At 38.1% G+C, this 19,455-nt stretch overlaps 1 protein-coding gene and 1 long non-coding RNA gene across 4 annotated transcripts in view; both read left to right on the forward strand.

Moving 5' to 3' along the window:
* LOC146502556 (E3 ubiquitin-protein ligase rnf213-alpha-like) overlaps nucleotides 1-19,455 on the forward strand; it is a 118,169-nt gene that overhangs the window by 87,763 nt on the left and 10,951 nt on the right. For all 3 annotated transcript variants that reach the window (XM_085132746.1, XM_085132744.1, XM_085132745.1), the window contains 18 exons: nucleotides 2,776-2,921; nucleotides 3,081-3,183; nucleotides 3,988-4,102; nucleotides 4,614-4,809; nucleotides 4,886-5,076; nucleotides 8,173-8,301; nucleotides 8,586-8,696; nucleotides 9,136-9,378; nucleotides 10,534-10,618; nucleotides 10,972-11,006; nucleotides 11,105-11,208; nucleotides 11,742-11,895; nucleotides 12,102-12,276; nucleotides 12,449-12,537; nucleotides 12,648-12,899; nucleotides 13,054-13,183; nucleotides 17,991-18,068; nucleotides 18,330-18,510. In XM_085132746.1, the coding sequence (XP_084988872.1) occupies nucleotides 2,776-2,921; nucleotides 3,081-3,183; nucleotides 3,988-4,102; nucleotides 4,614-4,809; nucleotides 4,886-5,076; nucleotides 8,173-8,301; nucleotides 8,586-8,696; nucleotides 9,136-9,378; nucleotides 10,534-10,618; nucleotides 10,972-11,006; nucleotides 11,105-11,208; nucleotides 11,742-11,895; nucleotides 12,102-12,276; nucleotides 12,449-12,537; nucleotides 12,648-12,899; nucleotides 13,054-13,183; nucleotides 17,991-18,068; nucleotides 18,330-18,510 (2,517 nt within the window). The remainder of the gene's footprint in view (nucleotides 1-2,775; nucleotides 2,922-3,080; nucleotides 3,184-3,987; nucleotides 4,103-4,613; nucleotides 4,810-4,885; nucleotides 5,077-8,172; nucleotides 8,302-8,585; nucleotides 8,697-9,135; nucleotides 9,379-10,533; nucleotides 10,619-10,971; nucleotides 11,007-11,104; nucleotides 11,209-11,741; nucleotides 11,896-12,101; nucleotides 12,277-12,448; nucleotides 12,538-12,647; nucleotides 12,900-13,053; nucleotides 13,184-17,990; nucleotides 18,069-18,329; nucleotides 18,511-19,455) is intronic.
* LOC146502560 (uncharacterized) lies at nucleotides 5,083-6,984 on the forward strand. The gene is made up of 2 exons (XR_014869331.1): nucleotides 5,083-6,318; nucleotides 6,360-6,984. It is a non-coding gene; the product is annotated as an uncharacterized LOC146502560 (long non-coding RNA).

Consider the following 19,455-nt stretch of genomic DNA (forward strand, 5'->3'; position numbering starts at 1 on the left):
CAGCATAAAAAAGAGGGGGGGGGGGAAGAGAAAACAAAAACAACAACCCGGAAACAATCCAATTAAACCGCTGACAGAGTGACGGTGTTAATTCTGCTATGAAATCACACTAAGTTGCGATTTGATATTGTTAAGTTAAACAGATGTTAATGCAAGTTAGTGTGAGTGGATAGGGAAAGGGTGTAGCGGAATCTTATCTGGTGGGAAGTTAATACAACCACGGAGTGATGCTGGGGTCGCGGTAAAGCTGTCCATCCACGTAGAGCCAGTCCACAGCAATGACAGCGCGGGAGCCCTTCTGGATGAAGCTGCATCGGATGGGGAAGAGGACCCTGGGTCGTTCCAGGATCTCCTTTGGGAACTGGTCATTTACGCTGAAGTCCATTCCTTTAATTCCTGCCGCGACTTTCACCTGTTCCTTTTGTTTGAAGTGGTCAAATTTGGCCATAATAGGATGTGGTCTCCCGGCCGCTGCCCGCATGGGGCAGATGCGATGCACTCTATCAAAGGCGATGTTCTTTACGGTGTCCTCCGGGAGCTTCAGGTGGGTTTGATGAAGCTTTTCACCGTAGTCGCCGCGTCTTCTCCAGCGGCTTCTGGAATACCAGAAAAATTATCTCTCATGCCACGAGCTTGAAGATCAATGACTGTCTCTTTTATTTTTTTATTTTCTCTGTTTAGCTGGGTAACATTTTCAGTGAGACATTTCACCGACTCCCTTACCATGGCATTTTCAGCAGCAAGCATTTCCACCTGCTGGCTGGCTGAACTCCAGGGATTCTCGCAGGATTTAAATTCCCGGTGTAGACATCTCCACCAAGGACAGTCTTACATCGAAACTGGACAATCGTTTGTCGATTGACTCAAGGATGTCTGCAATATCTTTGCCGGCTGGCGATGTTGTGCTGGGGGAATCTGCCGGCGGCATCTTTCGTGACGGCGTCTCAGATTTGGCCGGGGAAGCGCACTTCTTCATTACGAGATCCTGGAAGCACTGATCAATGTAATCTTGGAGAGCCTCTAAACTCTCCCTGTTGTTCTCCAGGGTGTTGGAGATGATTTAGACAAATGTTGTTAGTTGTAAGACATTTTGTTAAGTCAAATTGTTGAATGTTGTCATTGTGGTGCTTAAATTTGTAAAGTCTTAGGCTACGTTCACACTGCAGGTGAAAGCGCATCAAATCAGTTTTTTTTTTCGACACTATGCGACCCATATCCGATCATGGTATGACAGTGTGAACGGCACAAATCCGATATTTTCAAATCCGATCTGGGTCACTTTTGTATGTGGTACTGAATCCGATACATATCTGATGTTTTAGAAAGCGACTGCTGTTTGAATGGTCAAGTCGCATTAAATCCGTCTTTTACGTAACTGACACAAGACAGACGCCAATTATCAGCTCCGGAGAAGCACCCGAGAAGACATCGCGAACGCTTCCTGGCCATCCCGTGTAGATGTCAGTGAAACTGTTGGGAAGACAGCGTTGGAGAAACGTGAACATTTTATTTGTACTGTATAATCTGCAGATTCCAACAGAAATCTGCAACTATCCTTTGAAGCACCGCTCCTCTAAAACAGCAGTAAGGAGAATTATTATGTTATCTACATTACTATGTAAATAACAAAATAACTTAAAGCAAAAATTGGGAATCGTAAAGTCCGAAGTCTTTATATTAACGCCCATCAGTCAAACACCTCTGTTTGCTCTGGGTCTAAACAGAGCGCGTTGTGTGTGATATATTCTTTTGCGCATGCGGGCCGCTTTGAGCGTGCACACTACAGCGCGTTTGCTGTCGCATTTTATTTGTAGTGTGAACAAGCAGACAAAAAAATCGGATTTGATCAAAAAATCGGAATTGAGCATTAAGACCTGCAGTGTGAACGTAGCCTTAGTTCAATCTATAGGATCAAGACATTCCTTTTTATCCGTTTTATCACAAGCACATCCCTTGTGAAGATTCTGTTTGATGTTGTAAGCTTCCTGCTTTTATGATCAGGAGCAGGAGGTCACACAAACGCACCCCCATGACACACACACACATTCTTGCACACGTGCTTATGACACACACACATACACACACACACACACACACACACACACACACACACAGTGCCTTGTCTTAGAACCATTGGGGGGGTTTACATTGGTGCTTGGTTGTGTTGTGCTGTATTGTTCAATTCAATTCAATTCAATTTCAATTCAATTTTATTTATATAGCGCCAAATCACAACAAATGTCGCCTCAAGGCGCTTAACGGTGTCTTATTGTGTAAACTGTAACTGTTATGGGAATAAATAGCTGCGAGGAAAGCTCCTCTTTGAAGGATTTGGGCTAGTTAAAGACCGGTTGAAGATGTTCTGTTTTGTCTTGTGTTCTTCATGAGGAATAAGTCTCTAAATTAGCGGGGCCTGTGGAAACACAGACCCAACGCAATTGATAAGTGTATATGGTAATACTGAAGCTTAAAGGAATTTGTTCAATTCTAAGCTACCATTCGCTTTAATTTTCCGCCAAAATCTCCAGCATCTGACGTCAGTTACAACATGAGTCGCTTACCTTGTCCGTCACTTCTGTCACTTACCTCCTCCCTGTAGTAAATGACTGGGTGTTACTATGACACAGGATCCATCAGAAAAGTGGCCTACTGACAAAATATCGTTTTAAGAAATAACTTTAAAAAGAGTAACAACATTTGGTAATCTCTAATAAAAACAAATTGTTGCAGTTTTTAAACATTTTTATATTGCATTTACTTTTTGTATGTCTGCAGAGCATCTACCAAGAAAAATGCAGGATTCAGGCAACGTTGTGATGGTTTCTTTATTGATCTGCTCTCTACTGTGTGGTTCAAGGACAATACACCTCCAACTAGAGGTGTCATCAACCACCTTATGTCCTGCCTGATGATTGAGACAGGTACCACTTACTGTAGAGCACTATATCATATCAAGATTACAATAGTACATGTCAAAATTATGTACTATTTTGTCTTTGTTTTTTTTATTTTAATTGACACATGTTGGAAAATTCTGAAGATTATTGGTCTTTTATAATATTTATTTTACTTTCAAACAGAACATAAACAGATCGATGCCAAAGCTTTAGCACCTTTCGAGGACTCACCAGATAAAAACCCAGCTGTGCGATCAATAATCCTCAAACTCCTACTAAAGTGCAGGTAGGTGACCTAGAGTATTCTACAAAAGTTTTGAGCAACCCCTTATTTCTTTGTATTTCATTTCCAAAGAGTCCAACTTAGATGCAGAATCTCTGTTACTGACACAATTCGGTGGTGCAGGCCTGACAAATCAGTCAAGTCATTGTGCCACCTGAGCTGAATTCTCTGATAGCACTTTTACTACAAGTTACTCTGATTCTTACAATTTGTTAATAAAAATCTTGAACACCCATATTGCGATAAATTATTGCAGTGCAAACTTGAATTATCCAGTGCACACTACTTCTTCTTCTTCTTCATCATCATCCAGGTTAACAAAAAATGAGACACAAAATAATAAGAACTGTAATTATATAAAAGAAAATTTTAAAAACCAATTGCATGTAGAGAAAACAAAATATTAAATGAAAGGTGTATGCTTTAACTTTTAAATGTAAACATATTCCCGTATTGTTAATCATAACTTTTCTTATTTTTTTTAATTATTTTTCATACCTCAGCGGAATAATATAATATATAATATAATTTCTATAATAAATTTCTTCATAATATAAAGAAATGACAGGTGACTAAGACTTTCGTACAGGATTTTGCTATAAACATTTCGCTGTAAAATGACTGTTAATTTAAATCATCATAGATAAACATTTAATCTATCAGTCAACTGTATTTATCTTTATATTTTATTGCTTTGCTGCCTTCAAAAATCGTGTGATACAGTGAATAGGTTTAAGCTTGTCTACCTCAACCTGCAATTTTCTTTTGCATTATGAGAAGTTTGTGATGAACCTAACTGTGTTTCAGCTTTGATGAGTCTAAGAAATATTTGCAGCAGCATTTGTCATCTCTTGAAGAAAGTAGATTTGTGGATGATGTGGATAAAACAGAGCTGTACGCCTTATGCATCAACTGCTTGGAGGTAAAACTAGAAGAGAACTGTTTAATTGTTTTTAATTGTGTTAAAATATACTTTAAAACAGTTGAAAGGAAGATTTTGGTGAGTATTCCATAATGGAAAAATGTTTTGAAAGCAATGTATATAATGCCTTGGAATTAAAAAAGGAATTTTTTAATGTCCTAGGAGGACAATTAAAATGTTTTTCTTATCATTTCTTTCTTTTTTTCAACAAATTGATTTTGTGTTTGTGTGTGTGAGAATGCCAGGAGGGTAATAGATTTATCTTGTAATAAAATGTAATGAACTGAATAAACATAGAAGTAATATTTTGTGCTGAATTTAGTGTAAATGTAAAAACAGTCTGAAAGGAGTTGTTTATTTTTTTTTTCTAATTATTAACCATATACAGTTATCCAGCAATATCTGAATAGGACAGAATTTGAATAGGAACAGTATCATAAACTGCTATTTAGTTTTTTACTTCATCTCATAGATGTTAAATGAAGTAACAGTTAACTGATGATCTCTGCAGGACTCCATCTGGGAGAAAATGCCCCAGGAGGGGAACAAAGCTGAATATTTCATTAATGAAACACAGTTCCTGCACTTGTTTTTGGCTAAAGTCACTTCTGCTCCAGCAAAAGTCTCTATTGAACACCTGCAGCATATTGCACAACTGCGTGTGACCCTCACCATGGCTGCACAGCTCATCAGTGACAGACTGTCTGGTGAGGTATCACTTCACTACTGCATTACTATAGTTTGCAATGGTTAGCAAATTAAACAAGTTTTTTCTTGTTGCAGGCAACAATGTCCCAGACAGAGCAGAAGATTTTCTAAACATGGTGATAAAGCTCTGTGAGGACAGTGGGAATGATTGGTATCGTGTTTACCTCATCCGCAAGCTCAGCAAACGGAAGGGTTTTGAGCACATCCAGTCGATGGTGAAACAACCTCAGTTCTTCTGGATTTTTCCCAAAGAGATACGTCAGCAGGTACTTCACAAGTCATGAGCAATTTTAACAAAAATGTTAGTCAAGAAATTAATTTGGGTTTTTTTTTCATTTGTATAGTAGGAAATCACATCAATAATTATCTCAAGGAACTTTACATTGTAAGTTAAAGGACCTACAGCACTATAGTTAGAAGAACTATCTGGACATCTTAGTCATGGTGAGGAGGGGAGCTGGGGAGTACAAAGTAATGATCTCCAATATATGGAAGATAACAAAGTTATTATAGTGTGTATTATATATCCCACTAGCAGCTTGTGTTGTGGCATGGCTGCATAGATTGAGCATTTGTTTAACAGTTATAGATAGTCATGCTCAGCTTGGCTTGGATTTGCTTCTACTTATCCAGTTTTCAGATGTCATACATGGCACAGCATTTAAATATATTTAAAAACAAAATACAAGTGAGACTAATTAGTGTGTTGAAGGCAATTACCAAGGCTAGAAAACTGATTCAGAGAGAATTTAAATATAAAGCTGGGAGGAATATTCAAGAACTAATTGGAAAACAAAGGAGAACATGATTTGAATCTAAACATGAATAAATTATATATGAAGTAAATTATAACTACACTGACAGAATTAACTCTTCCCATCACGATCACTTCATTTCATGATATAAACAGCAGGCCTACTGTTGTGGAGGTTTTCCATTAAATAAAGCCTGCAGATGAGCGGTAGCTAACGTTCTTAATCAAAACACAAAGAACAGAAAAACTAAGCTTGGTGGAGAGCCTGCATGATCGCGGGGCAAATGGTCAGCAGAATCTCTCTGCACCTAGCATGGCTCTAAGTTAAATACCTTCTTCAGGAACAAAAGGCTGTCACAATCAGCAGGGCTGACTGTGTGTAGAGTGAAGGGTGGACCCAAATGCAGATGGAAACAAAATGTGAATCATGACTTGAATAATAGAAAACGAGCCGTTTATTGAGGCTGGCAAAATAACTGTAAACAAAAGGCAAAATGCAAGGCTAACAATAAACTAAACTGGGTGAGCTAAATTAACTAAAAAACCTATAACAGGAACATGGACTTGACATGAGGAAACTTGACACAACTTCTTGGCAAACAAAGCAGACGATCTGACAATGACACACCGAAAACAGAGGACTTAAATACTAGGGGTGGGGGAAAAATCGATACTGTGTAGTATTGTGATATTTTGTTTGCTAATAATGTATCGATACAGGGACAGCAGAAATCGATATTTTGTTACAAAAAACGTTTTTGTGGACTGGAACGCTGGAATGCTCTGACTTCAGAGCATGTTGATCAGCTCCTTTTTCTGAGCAAGAATCCTGACATTCCTTCACTGTCCAAATGTGTTTAACTTTTTTTTTGGCAGCAATAAACATGACAGTTTACTTATTTTAATTTAAGACATGTTTTATTTTAATTAAGTTTAAAACTTTTTTATTTAATTTAAAATTATATTTTGTTTTAATTTGCTGTCAAATTCTTCAGTTGCTGAAGGGGCTGCATAGTTTTCATAAATTGCATAGTTCAGAATAGCTATAATTGTACCAGATAGTTGCGTTCAGTTAAGTTGGACTAGACTGTAATACAAACCGTTCAGTTTGTCAACAATAAAACTGAAATGAGAGAAAGACTGAGTGTGAGACTTTGATATTAGATAAAATGAATATTGATAAAGTTTACCTTTATCTACAGAATCTGAATATTGCAAAATATTTTAAAAAATTGCAATAATATCGTATCGTGCGTTAAGTATTGTGATAATCTCCTATCGTGGGATGTATGGTGATTCCCACCTCTATTAAATACACAGGAGGTGATTAAGGGAAGTGGGAACACATGGAGGAACAGCTGACTGACATGAGCCTAATGACAGGACAGGGGAAGTGAAACTAAATACAATGAACAAAGAACACACGACTCCTTCAAAATAAAACAGGAAACACTGAAACTAGACATGACAACACAAGCTTAACAGACCTAACATAATAATAATAATAATGGATTGGATTTATATAGCGCTTTTCAAGGCACCCAAAGCGCTTTACAATGCCACTATTCATTCACTCTCGCATTCACACACATGTGATGAACGATACAAGAACTCAAACATAGAAACCAAGCAAACAATAAACTGCCTTTCCTTAACTAAAGCTAAATAGGAATGACACATAAACTAATCACAAATCTAAAATGAGACAAATACAAAATGAACTCAGAGCGCTGGGTCAGAGACCCAGCCTGTTACAAAGGCAGTACACAGCTGTTTCACACCTTAAGTTTCACACTCCCTTGCTACCTCCCAGAGTTGTTGAAGAGACAAAAGACTATTCCTGTGGAGTTGTCTGCTTCCCCCAACTTCCTTACCAGACCCCCACCATCTGTCTAACTGTATGAGTGTGAGACATGTTAAAATCCAGTGGCACCGAGGCATGATACAATAAAATAATGTGATTAATACATAAATAAAAGAAATTCCTATACACCCACTTTAGAGGGTGCCAAACATAGTGAAGGATAAATTAATGCAATAGCTTGACACAGTAAAACGACAGCATTTGACTTGACATTCGTGACTGAACCTCCGTTCCAAAATCTTCAGGGTAGACGCCAGTCCATCAGCATATTCACGTTTTTATTACCTGCAGGATTGATAATGCTCTTCTTTCTGGTCTTCCGAACAAATCTTTGTCACTGCTGCAACTGCTTCCAAACTTGGCTCCACTTCTATTAACAAGGACCATTTTTAAGGTCCTTGCACTGGCTCCCAGTCAGTTCCAGAGTTAATTTTTAAGATAATTCTGCTGGTTTTTAGGCTTCTCAATGGTTCAAACTGCATGACTCAGTTCTACTTATACTTGTAAAAGCAGGTGAGCAGACTTAAGTTGAGGGAGTACAGTGACCTTTACAGACCTGTCAGGCCTGTCCATAGCACAGATGCTAATAATCTGATTTTATGTAGCTTTTCATTTACAAAAACATGGGAACAAACCATTGTGTAAAATTTATTTCAAATAATCAACTGTTTCACAGAGTCACCAAAAAATCTCAGGGCTAATACATTTACTTAAACATATTTGCTTCTCTAATCCCATTGATAGTGTGGACAGAATGAAGATGGCCTGATGGACCAGTATCTTGTGTATGGAGAGGAGTACAAGGCTGTGAGAGATGCAGTTGCCAAGGCACTAGTAGACGGCAACATCGAGCAGATAGAAGAAGTCTGCGAGGTATTTCTGTCCTGTAATAAATATATTACGGACACTCCTTCATGTTTCATCTACCTATTACTGTTATATTTTTTTGCTGTCACAAAAATGTTCCACAAACCCTGTTTTGTATAGTTTACCTTGCTGCTACTGTTATACTACTTTAATGAAATCCCATTCTGGGGTAACTGATTAAAACATTTTTCATGAAGTGCACAGCACTGTCCTGATATGCTTTATGTCAGCATGACACTCCAGATATCTATTTATACTTTATAGTTTTTATTCATTTTTTAATATACTAGAAATGTACAGTATCACCAAGGAATCGGACAGTATTTCTCCTGCTGGCTCTTTTTCGAGAGGTTACAACTCTGTACAGATCTGAAAACGGGGGTCTTCATCCTACTGCTGAGGTATGAACAATGACAAAATGGACAAATGCAGAAAATGGAGTTCTTGATGTTATTCGTTAAACATGGATTCTGGAATTGTATTTACAGAAAACTGACTCTGAGTTTGAGTATAAAAGATAAAGCCTTATTTGCAGTCCATAGACACAAAGGTTGGAAAGGTTTCTGCAAGATTGTTAAAATTCTTATGACCCATGGATTAATACATGTTATGACAAACATATTTTATAAAATAAAATCACAAATTTCTACCACAAGAACGTCACTACAACAATAGCGTTCAAATCTGGAAAAAGAAAAGAAAATGTCAAATTTTCTTTTACATGTAGAAAAGAAAATTTGACATTTTCTTTTCTACATGTAATTGATCAGTTCTTCTGTTTGATGGTGCTATGAAAATCTTTTCATAGCCTCTCTTAAATGTCTTCTTCACCTCCTGCAGCATTGTTGTGCATTTGATGAACTCATCAATGGCTCAAGTTATCTGCCTCAAAAAGAAGTAAGGATGTTTGCTTCAGCCTTAGTTAACAACAGGCTGGGTGCCCTTACCATCCAACCTGGTAATACTATTGAGGAGAACACTGTCATTGAACTGATTATCCATGTGGCAACTGTGCTGCTCACTGGGAATCATTGTCTGCTGACGCCACTCAAGCATCTTGGTCTGAGTCCTGAAAAAATGCAGGTGAATATCAGTATATATTCTTGGTGGGGATATAAAAATATTAAATGTTTGTAGCTAAATGTACACTAAATGACCAATCAGTCCAAATATAGATAGATTTGCATGGTGATTTAGAATGGGTCAGTATAAGCCAATCAGTTATCACAAAACACCCATTTAATTATGAATGAGCTATTTAATTTACACATGTATTTACACACAAGCTAAACACACTAACAAGTAAACACATATGAATCATTGTTCCATATTTTTTTTGACTGAATCATATCTCTCACATATTATTGTTAATTATATTTACTAATCACATTATTAATTATTATAAACCTGTTATGAATTACTAGAACTTTACAACATTTTATGTCAGTCAATTGTATTTACAGTTTTATTACTTGCCCCCATAAATCACTTGACAAGTGGGGGCCATGATGTGCATTTATCCCTCCTGTTGACTTGAATAACCATGGTCAGGTTTGGTTGTATAAAATGACAAAGTTCTGGTAGCTCATCCTGGAATTTACTAATTATTAAACAAATGTCTCATTAACAGAAAATGGAAGTCTTTTTTTCAGTAGAAAAAGCTTCTGAAAATATGGTTAAAAGTACAAAATCTGTCTAAGAACACTGAGGCATAGAATTCAGTTACTAAACCAATGAATGATTATATAAAATGGCCAACACTGGAGGAAAGGAATACGTTGGCTTATTTAGCACACTGAATACGCTGGTAATCTGGCGAGGTCTTGATCACAGCACTGGTCCCGGTGTATTGCGGCTGACTAGGGTGATGAATTACAGGTGGTTCCGCCAGGGCATGGAATGGCTCTGCACCTCCAACACTCGAGAAAAACAAAATATTCAAAAGATTGCAGCCTTTGGCAAGCCAATTCTAGCCCCTGGGATTGTATGTTGTTAGTACAAAGGGAATTACATCAGTGACATGCTCATAAAAAAAGTCAATATAAAAATCAACAAACCAAACACTAGAATAACATAGGAAGATATATGAGACTCCAACATGAATCCAAGAAGAAAAAAATTTACCCCGTGACCAAAACTATCGACCTTGAGAGTTAGACAAAATTCTCTAAATCTGTACTGCTTACTTTCTGTGATGGATAGCTTAAACAAACAATTGATATTCCATTTAACCTACAGAGGGCTTTTATACCCACAATGCCTGATGACATGCTGGCTGTAGCCCAGGTAGCCATGCATAATCGTCGGCAGCTCACCTGGTTTGGTAAGTATTAATCCTTTTGTATAAGCAAGTAAAACAATTACATTATTCAATTATATTTTCTTGCAAAAGTTTTTTTAAAAAACAATTTTCTACTTATTTTCCTTTTTTTTTTAAAATAAATAAGGTGTTATATTTGATTGGTTATTCTATACATGGAGGTTTTATGTTCATGTGACCACTAAAAATGTAGATAATGCTTCAAAACTCACCAGAAAGTGGCTAGATGCATTACCAAGATGATTAACAAATGGCAAGACCTGTGTCTAGAAACACTTCAAATAAACCTGCACTCAAATTAACTGCAGTGTATATTATATGTTAATAACTCAGTTGTTGTTTTTTTTGTTCTGCAGTCTGTCCAAATAATCACCCATGCTGTGTTGATATGGTAAGATATTTTTATTCTTTCGCAGTTAACTAATTTTCCACATTGATCACAAATATGAGGTTGTAACATTATACTATGTGTGTCATTATACACTGCAGTGTGGCCAGCCAGCGAAGAGAGGCCAATGTCTGGAGTGTGGAGAAGAAGTCAGAGGTGAACATCATAGAGCCTTGCCTGAAGTCACACAAGTTCAGTTACATGAGTGAGTGTTATTAATTTTTAAACAAAATAATGCTTGTTATTAGACATTAGATTGCTTTAATGGCCTGGCTATTAAATTTCTATGATATGACTTTTTTGGTGCACTATCATATAGGAGAGAACCATTCAAAACTATCAATTATGGTTTTATATGTTTGTTTGTTTGTTTGTTTTTTAAGGAAGAAATGTGTATAGAGATTTGCTTTTTTTGGTATCATTCTAAAAACTCAGCTATAAGCAAACCTTATGATATGGTATGGATGGTATATCTGTTAAAAAACATTTAATTATGCTAATGGTTTATCAGATGCCATGCATACATCATGAAACACCACTCTTGTCTACACAGGCTGACTTTATAAGTTGAAAATCAGTGTCAAACTCAATATCAATAGCAATACTGTATTTATTTGGTATTGGATTGATACAAAGTATTGGAGAATTGCACACCACTTGTGTTGAGTCCTACTCTCCAACTCTAGGAAATAATTTCCTCTGTTCTCCTAACTATCTGACCCAATTCTGTTGGTTTAGGGATCAAACATGTCCTGGCCATATTCTGGGAGACCCTCAACGGAGAAACAATCCCGATGCCCTGAACACCAAAAACATGTCTCTGACTCCCTTTACTCTGGTCCGGCTTGTTACACATCTGGCCATGATGCTGGGAGCCTCAGAGAAACCCCAGGTGAGCTCTAATTTAGGGCTCTTAACCATCATAAATAAAGTATCTAAAGCTATTTTGTACAGTAGCTGTGATATTTAAGCAGCTTTTGGTGAATTGATGAAACTACCATAATAGCTCAGTGATTAATATTCTGCAAAATAGTTAAACTCAGTGAACGATGTTGCTGTCTTGCATGTAGCATGATGCTGTCATCCACTATTTTTCAGGTTGTCCAACAGATAATCCAGCCACCTGTGGAGGATGTCAGTTTGTTTCTCAGGCTGCACATAATAAAGGATCTTGAACAGCTGTCACAGGCACTGGGAAAAGGAGCTGACGACACTGTAACATCTGTTCACTTGGTGCTCAGATCACTTCAAGAACTACCACATGCCAGTAACTGTAAGGAAGCCATTTGTCAAAGGACATACAAGACTGTGAAAAGAAACTTAATAATAATTTGAATAAAGCAGACCTCCTTAGACAGGAATTGTTTGGGACGGTTAAATGTCAACAAATATGGAAACTGGTATTTGACTGTTTAACCAAGGGCTATGTAAACTTTTTTTTTTAGCTACTATTGACCCTTACCTTACATCCAAAGAATCCAGAAACACCTGGGAGACTACTGTGGCTACAGATATTATGACACCAAAGTTGAAGGTAATTCTTTAAAATCACCGTTTACATATTTTGACTTTTTTCATTTTATAACTGATATTTTTTTCAGTCTTATTTGTCTATAATTGCCTTTGCCAATATTTTGTGTCCAGGACCTTGACCAACTCCTACAAGAGGCAAAGAGAACCATTCGAAATGACTCCCGTGTATCTTCCAACTTCATCATAAGGACGATCCACGGTGATGACTGTAACTTCCTCGCCTCACTGCAACAGGGCTCTGAGGTCGACAGCTCAGCAGTGTGGAGCTGCAGGGAGAGGCTGTCGCTGCTCAGCCTCATACACATTATGGAGACTAATGATCAAAAGGAGGAGCTCCCCCTGCTCTGGAGGTTCCTGCAGAAGGTGTGTGTCACACAGATGTAATGCTTTCACAAAATTATTTTCTATTTCTATTGTGTGCCTTCCTCCTGTTTAGTATATATTCCTCTTGTTGTATATGCTCCTGTTGTCTATTATTTATTTTATGGGGCAATTTCGTTGTGTTTTCTTTTTGCAGGAGAGAGAGTTTCGACATATCAAATTCCTCCCTGAAATCCTAATCCTGCAGAAACGTTTGGTGAGAAAGTACCAGAATGCAACTGAAGAGATCGTGGGCTCCATCAGAGAATTCATAGATCAGCAAACAGGTATAAAGATTATGTAGACCTAAACCTATGGAACGCCAGGACTGCCATAATGAATTAATTAAAATTGGAATTAATTAATTAAATAAATAGTTATGACACATGTAATTAATTAATTATTGACACATTTAATTAATTAATTATGTATTTCACATTTTAATTAATTATTGACACATTTAATTAATTATTTAATGATATATTTATTTATTTCATTTTGGCAGTCCTGGCGCCTGGCTCTCACCATGAAATAATTTTATCTGTCAACCTCACCCATCAAACGCAGGGGGCGGGGTTAACGCTGCCCATGCAGCTTCTCTAACATTTGATTGGTTGCCGTGCAAAGTAAGTCAAAACAGGTCGATCCTATATAATCGATTGCTTGTGTAGACTTGGGGCAGCCAGGTATCCCAGAATGCATTTCAAATCACAGGCAGCAATGTTGGTGGTGTAGTTTTAAAATACCCCGTTTTTCTGTCACCAACTACACTTTTAACAGTGTTTTAGCCGCGAATGTCGTGCTGTAATCTTCACATGTCTGGTCAGGTTGTCAACATAGAACATGTTTGCAAAAGTGCTCAGATGTTTTCAGAGATGTCACTTGCTCTGCTAACAGTCAGCATGCAGAGTGCACCGAGGGGGTTACGTTAACCGGTTTGTTTACATATTCCACTCTCCGTGTTCCACATGTTGCATTAGCAGATTCTCATTTTCACCGAACGATCGTCTCTTTCCGCCTGGTCTTGTGTCTCTGTGCTTCTGTAACATAAAGACCGAGCTGACATTTTTCTCATGAAACCAGCGATCAGCTCAACAGACCCTCAGTTTACCTGCATGCATCCTCCTCCTCACCTGTCACCTGTTTAACACCTGCTGCTAATTCAAGAAACACGCCCACGTTACCTGGTGATAGTCACAGTTTAACTGGGCAGCCGGTGCACAATATAACGCATAGGCGAACCCACTTCATCAGCAGCTGATGTCACCGGCACATAGCTTTGAAACCTCACCTGAGTTTTAGCTCTCAGTGGTTAAACGCTGGACTTAATTCACTCACGTTTTGTCTGTCGGGTCACGTTTACTTCGCTGTTTTATTTACAACTGAGCAAATCGGTTTGGCTGAGGTTAAAGTTACGTTTCAGAACTGCACAGTTTTACAGACGTTTAATGGTTCACTGGCACATGTGTTGGACTGAACTATTTATCTGGTGTGTTTTGGATTTAACAGTGAATTTTGAGATTAAACTGACTTTTAAAATGTTTTTATACAAAGAGGAAAGAGAAGGCGCATTTCCACCGAGAGGAGGAGAGGAGGAGAGGAGTAGGAGTTTCCAACTACATGTTCATAATGCAGACTGCAACCTGGACAGAAATATTATATCATCTGTTTTTTAATAGTTATTCAGCTGTATTCTAAGCACCAGCTGTCTGTTAGAATTTTTAGAGTTTACTTAACTAAAAATAAACGAGGTTAACATATAATTTATGTGATTTTTTTTCTCTCTCTCTTTTTATTCATTTATTTATTTTTTTGCTTTTTCGGTCATGTTATGTTTAACTGTCAAAGGTTTGTTACAAACTATGAAACACATCGTGCAGACTTCTGGATGTTAGAAGAAAACTAATACTGCTCATGAATGAGACTAAAGGCAGGAAGGTGTCCTTTAAAACTAAACATGTTAGTAGGACCTCCCTATTTATATCATAGTTTATGAAATAGCACGTGTATTTCAGTAATAGCCTACTGATTTCAGTGTAGTGGTGAACAGTCACACAGCTCACGTGGGTGTTATCTGTGATACTCCTTAACTATAATTTATCCAAGTTAACTTCAGTTAACTCTGAGCGGCTGGATCGACGGAGGTCAGACAACAATTTTACATGTATGATCTTAAAACAGGACACAGCCATTATCCGTCCTGGCCTCATATCAAATGTGAACGCAGACTGAGTCTATGTTTGACGTTTGCTTTATATCTAATCTTCCTCTCAAACATTTAAACAGCAGCGAGTCTGCAGCTGAGGGAACACAAACTCAAATTGTCGGAACAGGTTTGCTCGTTTCTTGCGTTCATTTGGTAATTTATTAAATGTATAACTGTTATAACTGCTGAGTCTCTTACGCTGATGAAAATGCAGAAAACACAGATCACGAACACCTGTTCAACCAATCGCTTTCATTCCACTTTGATCTGTGACAAACTGACGGTTCATCTCTGTTACAGTGTTGCGTTAGACTGCTATATTTTTGTGTTCTTTATGCTGTAGATTTTCACGTCTCTGGAATAGTTGGCAGTATTAAGGATGCTTTTCTGTAAAATCATATTGATATGACCAGTGAATTATTCGTAGATGACAGTTAGATTAGTCAGCTGGGAAACTCTGGGTTAACTCAGAGAGCTGAAGATATCGTGGATATGCTGATCTTGCTCCGTGGTGTACAGGTCCGTTTACCCTCATGATTAATATTCACAATAAAAATATTAGCCGAACATCATGAAGTCTGTATGTGTGTCATAGTGTCGAACAACCTTTGTAAAGCCAGCAGTTACTACATGAGGAAACACCAACGTTATCTCTTTTATGCGTTTATACACAGGTCACGCTGATAACTGAACAAAAACCCAAAGATCAGCTGTTAATCGAATTTATTTGCTCTCTCTCCTCCTTAAACATGTTTTTAATGTTAGTTATAATTCAGAATTGGCGAGTGAAACACGTAGGACACATAAGAACATCAGGAAATAAAACCCCGATAAATATAACCTCAGTAAAATAAGTCCGTGTCAGCGGGGGTTATTACAGCTGTGTACCGGGGCCTGCGCTTTGTCGGCGGTAATAACAGCTCGATTGCTTGGGAGGCGAGCGGGTCTATCCACGCTTTGCCGTGAGATTGGGCAGACATCTCCGAAATCATCGAAGCACTTTTGCAAAGAGGCTCTATCTTGACAAACCGACCAGACACATGAAGATTAAACCACTACATTCTCGGCTAAAAAAAATATTAAAACTGTATTTGGTGACACACACAAACAGGGTTTTTCAAAGTTCAGTTCTGTTAGTTTCCACATGCTGGTTGTTGTGTGCTAAAAACAATGGCCACCAGGCCAAAGCAATGGTTTTGAGTCGATCAGCGTTAACCCCGCCCCCTGAGTTTGATGGGTGAGGTTGACAGATAAAATTATTTCATGGTGAGAGCCAGGCGCCAGGACTGCCAAAATGAAATAAATAAATATATCATTAAATAATTAATTAAATGTGTCAATAATTAATTAATTAAATGTGTCAATAATTAATTAAAATGTGAAATACATAAATAATTAATTAAATGTGTCAATAATTAATTAATTAAATGTGTCAATAATTAATTAATTAAATGTGTCAATAATTAATTAAAATGTGAAATACATATATAATTAATTAAATGTGTCAATAATTAATTAATTACATGTGTCATAACTATTTACTTAATTAATTATTTCCCATTTTAATTAATTATTGCCACATTTAATTAATTATTTAATGGTGTATTTAATTAATTCATTATGGCAGTCCTGGCGTTCCATATAAACCTGGTTTTTCTCAAAATGTGAATAGTTAAATGGTTAATCTACTTATTTGTATTAATGTGAAAATCTGTCAAAGTACATCAAAGTCAGTATGTGATTTGACATTATATTAGGGTGACCATATTTTGATTTCCAAAAAAGAGGACATTTGGCCCAGTCATGAAGAATTTTAATAATACTGTTTAAGGAATAATACTGTTGAAAGAAGTCCAGACGCTTTTCTTTCCAAGCTCCTTAGACTACGATGACCTGGATGACTGAGAACCTTCACAGACAATAATATAAGAAAAATTATAGTGAGGTACCAGTGAGGTATTGTGCAATGGTTTCTGTTGTCTCATTTGGTGTTTCTAACCCCAGTTAATTTTGTTTGCACGCCACCATTCTTCCAGTCAAAGTAGGATTGGTAATATTTTCCCTGTCCCATGGTTACTTAAGTCTGAGAAATGCCATAGTACTGGATTTCACTAAGAACTTCAAGAGTGACTTCCACTGAATGTAGCTCTATCACACCATTGACAATAGCTTCAGTGTTGGTGCGGGCACTGCTGAACCTTTAGCTTTGTTAAACTCTGGAATCGGGGGTTTTTTTTGTTGTTTTTTTTTTTTATAGCAACACACTAGTGCAATCCATGGATCTGTAGCTACTGTGATGCTTCATAGTATGAAATGTCAGTGCACCTTCTGCTGCAGAACAACAGCATCCTCATTTTTCCCAGGTATAACAAAGGACTCAGTCAACATACTAGATGAAGTTTCGCCTCGCACAGCCTTTTTATGTTTTTCTCTGTCCATGTAAGCAACAAGATCTCCAGCACCTTTGTTAGACACACAAACGTTATGTGCCAGCTCTGCACACAGTGCACTACGCCTCCCATTTATTCCGACCAGGATGGTACGAGGGAAATTTCTTTTGCAGTTTGTCTGAAAAGATGCACTTGCGCTTTGGCATCTTTTCAGTGCGCCGCTTCGCGCTCTGTCCGGTCTGTGAGCGCGGAAGAACCACTTACAACACAGCAGCTCAGGGATGACGTTGCACATATGGGTCCTCTGTAGGCCTATAGGAAAACCCAGACATTTTTATCCATCTCGAAACGGACGCCCCAGACAGAACATGAAAAGTGGAAATGTCCGGGGAAAAGAGGACGGTTGGTCACCCTACATTATATGAATAAAACTGAACTGAAATGAATTGTTTCATACAATGTCATACAAAAATAAACTTTTTTTTATTACTTTTTCAGAAATGAGGCAATGGTATCAACAACATATTGAGACCTTCCTGGAAACATGGAATCAGCTAAGAGTTTCTGTAACCAGCAGTAAGTAAATTAAATTTTCTACATTTAACTACATTTAAATTAAGCTGGCTTTAACTTCAGCTTAATTTATTTAAAACAGGAACAGTGCAAATCTTCAGTAGTTTCACATCTTTTGAGAACATGCTCACGGTTTTGTGAATATATCACAAAAAAAGTTTTTTCTTTTGGGTGATTAAATGGACCAGTTACATAATAAATGGATTCAGAGAGGTTTTTGTATTTGAATTAAGGAATTATTTATCTGTCCACTAAAAACTATAGATGAAATAAAAATTCCAGAGGAATTTTGCAGCAGGGATTTGGACTTGGACAGTGACTTGCAGTACCTCCTGCCCCGTCGGCAGGGTCCAGGCCTGTGTGCCACAGGGCTTCTCAGTTATCTGGTGACTCTCCACAATGAGTTGATGAATGCAGTGGACCACCACACAGGAGAGGACAACAGGTAAATTAAGGTTATGGTTTTTTTTAATCCATCTGTACCAGTCCTCACTTCTGTCTGAAGTGTCTCTGAGGGGTTTAAGTATTAAATTCTTTTGTTGTTACAAGTCTATCTTTTCACTGCAGCTCAACAAAGATACAGAGAAATCTATAGCCAATGTCCAATTCTTGAGTTATTGCTATTTATCCATCCATCTTCTTCCACTTATCTGGCGCCGGATCGCAGGGTCACCAGCCTAAGCAGAGAAGCCCAGACTTCCCTCTCCTCAGCCACCTCCTCCAGCTTGTCCGGGGGGAAAACCTTCAGGCCAGCCGAGAGATATAAACTCTCGAGCGTGTCCTGGGTCTTCTTTGTTTTGACACTCGGCTCTCTCTTCACCATGACAGACCAGTAAAGTGTCTGCATTACTGCAGCCGCAACACCGATTTGTCTATCGTTCTCCTGCTTCCTTCTTGTTCACTAGTGAACAAGACCACGAGATTCTTAAACTACTCCACTTGGGAGTGGGCACTCCACCCTTTCCCCTTTTTTAAAGATGGGAACCACCACTCTAGTCTACCAATCCAGAGGTACTGCCCCTGATCTCCACACAACATTGTAGAGGCATGTCAACCAGGACAGCCCTATAAAATCCAAAGCCTTCAGGAACTCAGAGCGGACCTGCCTCAGTGACCTTGGCCCCGGAGATTGGTGGGTCATCCCCCTCATCCCCAGACTCTATTTCCCCCACGGAAGACTTGCCAGTGGGATTAAGGTCCTCGAAGTATTCCTTCCATCTTCTCCATCGCCCGACAATGTTCTCAGTCAAAGTCAGCAGCGCTCCACCTACATTTGTCACTGGTAGGGAGAGGACTCAGGTGCAGACTGGAATGCAGGTTAACCAAGGTGTGCATTGAAGATCTCGCAGACTGGGGCCTCTGCCAGCCATTCAAAACGCACCCTTACTAT

Source organism: Neolamprologus multifasciatus, chromosome 15, assembly GCF_963576455.1.
Source record: "Neolamprologus multifasciatus chromosome 15, fNeoMul1.2, whole genome shotgun sequence".
Classification (NCBI taxonomy): domain Eukaryota; kingdom Metazoa; phylum Chordata; class Actinopteri; order Cichliformes; family Cichlidae; genus Neolamprologus; species Neolamprologus multifasciatus.